The following is a 6,877-nucleotide window of genomic DNA, read 5'->3' on the forward strand; positions in this document are numbered from 1 at the left end:
ACATACTAGTCTATTCGAAAAGTATGAATGAACATGAACGTCATTTGCGTGAAGTATTGAAGACCTTACGAAAGGAGAAGTTGTATGCTAAGTTCTCCAAATGTGAATTTTGGCTAAGGGAAGTCCAATTCCTTGGTCATATTGTGAACAAAGACGGTATTCAAGTAGATCCGGGGAAGATAGAGATGGTGAAGAGTTGGGGACGACCGACTACGCCTACGGAAATCCGAAGTTTCCTCGGATTGGCCGGTTATTATCGTCGGTTTATCCAAGACTTTTCTAAGATCGCTTCTCCATTAACGAAGTTGACGAGAAAGAATGCTAAGTTTAATTGGGAGAACGAGCAAGAAATTGCTTTTCAATTGTTAAAAGGGAAGTTGTGTCAAGCTCCGGTGTTAGTATTACCAGAAGGTGTGGAAGATATGACGGTTTATTGTGATGCTTCGCTAAATGGGCTCGGGTGTGTTCTGATGCAAAGAGGTAAAGTCATCGCTTATGCCTCTCGACAATTAAAGGAACACGAAACGAGATATCCGACTCATGATCTTGAGTTGGCGGCGGTTGTACATGCGTTGAAAATTTGGCGCCATTACTTGTATGGTGTCAAGTGTATGATTTATTCGGATCATAAGAGTTTGAAACATCTCTTTAATCAACGAGATTTGAATTATCGCCAACGTAGGTGGATGGATGTGGTGAAAGACTACGATTGTGAAATACTTTATCATCCGGGTAAGGCGAATGTTGTCGCGGATGCGTTGAGTCGAAAGAGTCAACATCCGGCGATAAAAGTGGGGTCGTTACGTTTGATTATTTCCAACGATTTTCTTGAGAAGCTTGGCGAGATTCAAATAGAGGCTTACGTTCACAATAAGCATGTGGAACGAATCGTGGGCCAATCGGAGTTCATTACTATGGGCCCGCGTGGTTTGTTGTCTTTTCAAGGAAGGGTGTGGGTGCCTAAGATAGGTGATTACCGACGGGTGCTACTTGATGAAGCACATAAGTCAAAATATTCCATTCATCCGGGCGCGACGAAAATGTATCATGACTTGAAGAAAGATTATTGGTGGCCGGGCATGAAACGTGATGTTGTGAAGTATGTTGAGCAATGTGTCATGTGTTTACAAGTAAAAGCCGAACACCAAAAGCCGTATGGTAAGTTGCAACCGTTAGAAATCCCGAAATGGAAATGGGAGCACATTACCATGGATTTCATTACAAAGTTACCTAAAACGGCGAGAACCCAATTCGATTCGATTTGGGTTATAGTTGACCGATTGACAAAAAGCGCTTTGTTTCTTCCCATTAAAGAAGCGATATCGTCGGAGGCCTTGGCTAAGTTGTTTATCAAGGAAGTGGTCTCGTGACATGGAGTTCCTATATCTATTATTTCGGATCGAGATACCCGTTTTACATCTCGGTTTTGGGAAAGGTTTCATGAAGATATGGGTACGCAATTGAAGTTGAGCACGGCGTATCATCCTCAAACGGATGGTCAAACCGAACGTACGAATTAAACTTTGGAAGATATGCTACGGGCGTGCATCATTGACTTCGGTGGTAGTTGGGATGAGCATTTGCCTTTGGTGGAATTCTCGTACAATAATAGTTATCATACTAGTATCGGGATGCCACCTTACGAAATGCTTTATGGGCGTAGGTTTCGAACTCCCGTTTGTTGGGGAGAAGTGGGTCAAAGAGAGATCGGGGGTACCGATTTGGTTTTAGAGACAAATAGCAAGATCGATTTGATTCGGAAACATTTGAAGAAGGCTCAAGATAGGCAAAAGTCGTATGTCGATCGACGTAGGCGATTGATTGAGTTCCAAGAAGGCGATATGGTGATGCTTAAGGTTTCACCATGGAAGGGTATTATTCGATTTCGAAAACGAGGAAAGTTAGCTCCTCGGTTTATTGGGTCGTTCAAGGTTTTAGCTCGTGTCGGTGAAGTTGCATATCGATTGGAATTACCCGAAGAGCTTGCGGGGATCCATAATACATTTCATGTTTTCCACCTCCGTAAGTGTCTTGAGGATGATTCCTCATGGATGCCTTTAGACGAGATCGAGCTAAACAACAAGTTAGAATATGTCGAGGAACCGATTGCTATCCTTAACGAGAAGGTGAAAATGTTGAGGAATAAAGAGGTGAGAACTTTCAAGGTTCAATGGCGGCGAAGTAAAGGTTCCGAGTGCACTTGGGAGCCCGAAGAGTTCGTGTTAGTTTATCTTCCCTCGTGTCATGCGGCTTGGATTGCGAGGACGCAATCCGAATAAGTGGGGGGGAGTTGTAAGACCTGAATAATTGTAGTGTACATGTGTGTATATAAGTTACTCAAGTTTTGGGGTTTTGGTTGCACATAATTAAAAAGAGAAAAGATGCTGAACTGGGAGGTCGCGCGCCGCGCGGCTAGGTGGCGCGCCGCTCCATCTGTCTGCGACAGATTCTCCTCTTCTTTTAAAATAGATATTTTGAGGGCATTTTGATCAAAACACATTGGAGCCCAAATTTAATACCTTGGATCAGTTTTGGAGCTTCATTCACTCCATTTCCAACAACCTTATCTTCTCCAATTAAACTCTAGAGAGAGAGTGCAATCCTTGAGAGAGAAAGCTCCATTAAAGGGTGAAAGAGGTTGAATCGGGTCTTGGTGCAAGTTTTAAATTCGTTCATCTAGTCGATAGCTACGTGGTGATTGTGTTGGTAAGTTATAAACCCAATTTCTTACTTTAATTGCTTTAAGGGTTAGGGTTTGGGCTAGTGATGAACCATAGACCCATTTTGTTAGTATTTTGGGGATTTTGGGTGAATATGGGTTATGAAGGCTCATTGATGACTAACCTAGGGTTTGAATGTATTAATTGGACTTTTGAGTCTTAAATTTGGTTAGTTAGTTGCTAGAACACTTTAATAGTATGTAAGTGGGTGTTATTGGGTATGGATGACCCAAATGGGTGTGTTGACCTTGAAATGGGTCAAATGAGTCTTTAATGACCTAAGTGGCCTAGCAAGTATGAAAACGAGTTAGCCTTGTGACCTAAATGTGTTTTTAAACCCATCTTGACGAATGATTAGGGTTTTGGTATGTGTTGACCCAATTTAGGGTTAAGGGTGCAAATGGGTTGAAATTGCACCTTGGGTCAAAATGGCTTAGAATGGTGAAAAGGGTTTGGTTGACCGACTTGAGTTTGCGTTTGATGATGTGTATTATATGATAGGTATGTTACTTTGAGGTCTTGCAAGCTCGGGTATCTTTTCACAAGACTTTGAGGTGAGTGAAATAATTATATGCGTATGTATATAATGTATCTATTTGTTGTAGTGTGAAATGTGTAGTGTCGAGGTGCTAAGACACCATGTTTCATGTGAAGAGTGTAGCATCGAGGTGTTAAGATGCCACTCGGGTGTAGCATCGAGGTGTTAAGATGCCACCTAGGAGTGTAGTGTCGAGGTGTTAAGACGCCACTCCGTAAATTAATGAGTGATGCATCGAGGTGTTAAGATGCCACTCGGGGTGATGTGCTGAGGTGTTAAGGTGCCACCCTAGGGGTTAGTGGTGCGAGGTGTTAAGTGCCCTAACGGATGTTGTGAACACCGATGGCGTTTTCGCGAGCGTCGTTCCCTTGTACTATTGGTTAACCATGGTTATTTGTGTTGTAAGCATATTATATTATTCGAGTTATATTCATATGCGGTTGTTATGCTAGCTTGTGGTATTGGAGATTTATAGCTTGTTATTGTGACGATAAGCTAAATGTGTATGCTAGCGTGTTTGCGGGTTGGTGTGTAAGTGTATGCAAGTAGGTATAATTATATATGTATTCGTATAATTATTGCATTCACTAAGCTTTGCTTACCCTCTCGTTGTTTACCATTTTATAGGTTCGGTTTTGGACAAGGGTAAGGGCATCGTTTTGGACTAGAGATCCCGCTTGATGCTAGGGGATGCTTTTGGCTTTAGTAGCTCTTGGAGTTTGACCGATAGTTGGGTAGTTTAATCCCAAACGCCATGCTCATTGTGTAGTTTGGAACTTAAACTTTTTGGTGGTCGAAACTCTTAACTTGTATTAAACTTGTAATTTGGGTCGTGTGGGCCCCGCTTGTAAAACATTGATTTTATGTTTGAAACAGGTTAGTTTTACATATTTGGATGTATGGTAAAAAGCGTTTCGTCTAAAAGTGTCGGGAACTAGTCAATCTTTTTCGCATTTAAAAACTTTCCGGACAGTCCACTTTGGCGCGCTGCGCCCCTACCTGGCGAGCCGCGCGGGTATGCTGCACAGATATTTTTTTTTTATTTTGTATTTTCGCGTGGTTTGGTCGAGGGTTGGTTTGGGTTGTTACATTACACCCAATAATGGCTTTTATAACAGCCTTATTCAGGACAGCGTTTAACCATATCAAAGTATAATGATCCACACATCGAAACCGGCGTGCATCTTAAGTCGAAGGAGATTATAACATAACCACTTGCGAGTTTCACTATTGACGCCGATCCATGCAGTGAAAACTCGAAGGTTGGGTCATTCCAATATTCTTCAGATGAATACATGTGAGTTTGATAGTAACACTTTACACCATATCAAACACTCATATTTGTCTTAGTTTGATGTTACTCCCGTATCATCAATTGACAATGGAAAATTTAGAATAAGTCATTATTCACGGATTTAAACATGCAAATATAGAACACAATAATTATGAATAAAAATGATCATAACACATTATATCAACTCATTACAAATAAATACTGCTTTGATGTTCCAATTATCCAAATACTAAAATTACATAAAACTATTAGCTGGTCTAAGCCCAATGTTCCTAGAATGCTCGACATGCTTGGTACAAGACATTGGCTTTATGAACGGGTCAGCTAGATTGTCTTCTGTTGGAACCCTTTGAATACGTACGTCACCTCTCTCTATAACTTCACGAATGTAGTGAAATTTGCGAAGGATGTGTTTGGCACCACGTAGAACTCCTGGTTCATTTGCTATTACTATAGCACCAGTATTGTCGCAATACATGTCCATGGGATTTTCAATGCTGGGAACAACGCCAAGCCCAGATATGAATTTTCTGATCCAAACAACTTCCTGAGCAGCTTCAGATGCAGCAATGTATTCTGATTCTGTTGTAGACATCGCTGTAGTGCTCTGCTTCGAGCTTCTCCAGTCAACTGCACCTCCATTCATAACGAAAATGTTGCCAGATTGTGATCGACTATCATCTCGATCAGTTTCGAAACTAGCATCAGTGTAACACTTTACGCTCAGTTCATTGAAACCTCCGTAAACTAAGAACATATCTTTAGTATTTCGCAAATACTTCAATATATTCTTTACAGTAGTCCAGTGACAATCACCTGGATTCTGTTGGTATCGGCTCGTCATATTGAGAGCGAAAGAAACATCTGGTCTAGTGCACTTCATAGCATACATGATGGATCCAATAGCTGAAGCATATGGGACTCTAATCATTCGCTTCACCTCTTCGGGTGTAGAGGGGGCTTGAGACTTACTCAATACCACATTTGGTTGCAGAGGAAGACTACCTCACTTGGAAGCTTCCATCTTAAATCGCTTTAAGATTTTGTCAACATATGCACTTTGACTTAGACCTATTAACTGCTTAGATCTGTCTCTATAGATCTTGATTCCTAGGATATACGCTGCATCTCCCAGATCTTTCATAGAGAAACATTTTCCAAGCCAAGACTTAACGTCTTGTAGCGTTGGAATATGATTTCCCATGAGTAATATGTCATCAACATATAAGATCAGAAAGACTTTAACGCTCCCACTAGCTCTCATGTACACACAGGGTTGGTCAAGGTTTTGTGAGAAACCAAACTCTTTGATTTTCTCATCAAATTTCTTGTTCCAACTCCTTGATGCTTGCTTCAATCCATAAATAGATTTCTGAAGCTTTCATACTTTATTAGGATACTTAGGATTCACAAACCCTTCAGGTTGCAACATATACGTCCTCGCTAAGGTGACCATTTAGGAATGCGGTTTTGACATCCATTTTCCAAATCTCATAGTCATAGTACGCTGCTATAGCTATGAGTATCCTAATAGCTTTAATGTCCGCCACTGGAGAAAAGGTCTCTTCATAATCAACCCCGTAGGTTTGAGTATAACCTTTTGCTACCAAACGGGCCTTAAAGGTATGTACATTTCCGTCCATGTCGGTCTTCTTCTTGAAGATCCATTTACACCCAACAGGCTTGCAGTTTGGTGGGAGATCAATCAAGCGCCAAACTTGATTATCTTTTATGGACTTCATCTCTACATTCATAGCTTCTTGCCATTTATCAGATTCAGGATCTGACAATGCAGCTTTGTAATTAGCGGGTTCGCCCAGATCCCCTAATTCTAAGTTCCCTGTTGTAACCATAAGGTTTAACCTTTCTGGTGGACGAGAGGTTCTACTAGATCTACGAATGAGACATGCTTCGTCCTGTACCTCGACATTTTCATGTTGCGGCTCAGTACGAATTTCGCTAGTGTCTTCAGAAGGTAATGTATATTGTTCTTGAATTTCTTCAAGATCTACAGTGCTCCCACTTGCTTCTTGTAAGAGGAGACTCTTCTCCAAAAACTCAGCATATCTAGCAGTAAAAACCTTGTTTTTTGATGGATAGTAGAAGTAGTATCCCATCGTTTCCTTTGGGTATCCTACAAAGATACACTTGATAGTTCTGGACTCAAGTTTGTTTGGTGTATCACGCTTCACGTGAGCCTCACAACCCCAAACTTTCAAGTAAGACAGATTTGGGACCTTCCCATGCCATATTTCATATGGAGTCTTGTTTACCTTCTTGGTTGGAACCATGTTGAGAATGCGTGCAGCAGACTCTAGAGCAAAT

At 41.2% G+C, this 6,877-nt stretch overlaps 1 protein-coding gene across 1 annotated transcript; it reads right to left on the bottom strand.

Moving 5' to 3' along the window:
- Positions 1-4,787: 4,787 nt before the first annotated feature.
- On the bottom strand, positions 4,788-5,483 carry LOC139876143 (secreted RxLR effector protein 161-like). The gene has a single exon (XM_071863446.1). The coding sequence runs from the start codon at positions 5,481-5,483 to the stop codon at positions 4,788-4,790; it is 696 nt and encodes a 231-aa protein (XP_071719547.1).
- Between the last annotated feature and the right edge of the window lie 1,394 nt (positions 5,484-6,877).

This window comes from Rutidosis leptorrhynchoides, chromosome 11 (assembly GCF_046630445.1).
Source record: "Rutidosis leptorrhynchoides isolate AG116_Rl617_1_P2 chromosome 11, CSIRO_AGI_Rlap_v1, whole genome shotgun sequence".
Lineage (NCBI taxonomy): Eukaryota > Viridiplantae > Streptophyta > Magnoliopsida > Asterales > Asteraceae > Rutidosis > Rutidosis leptorrhynchoides.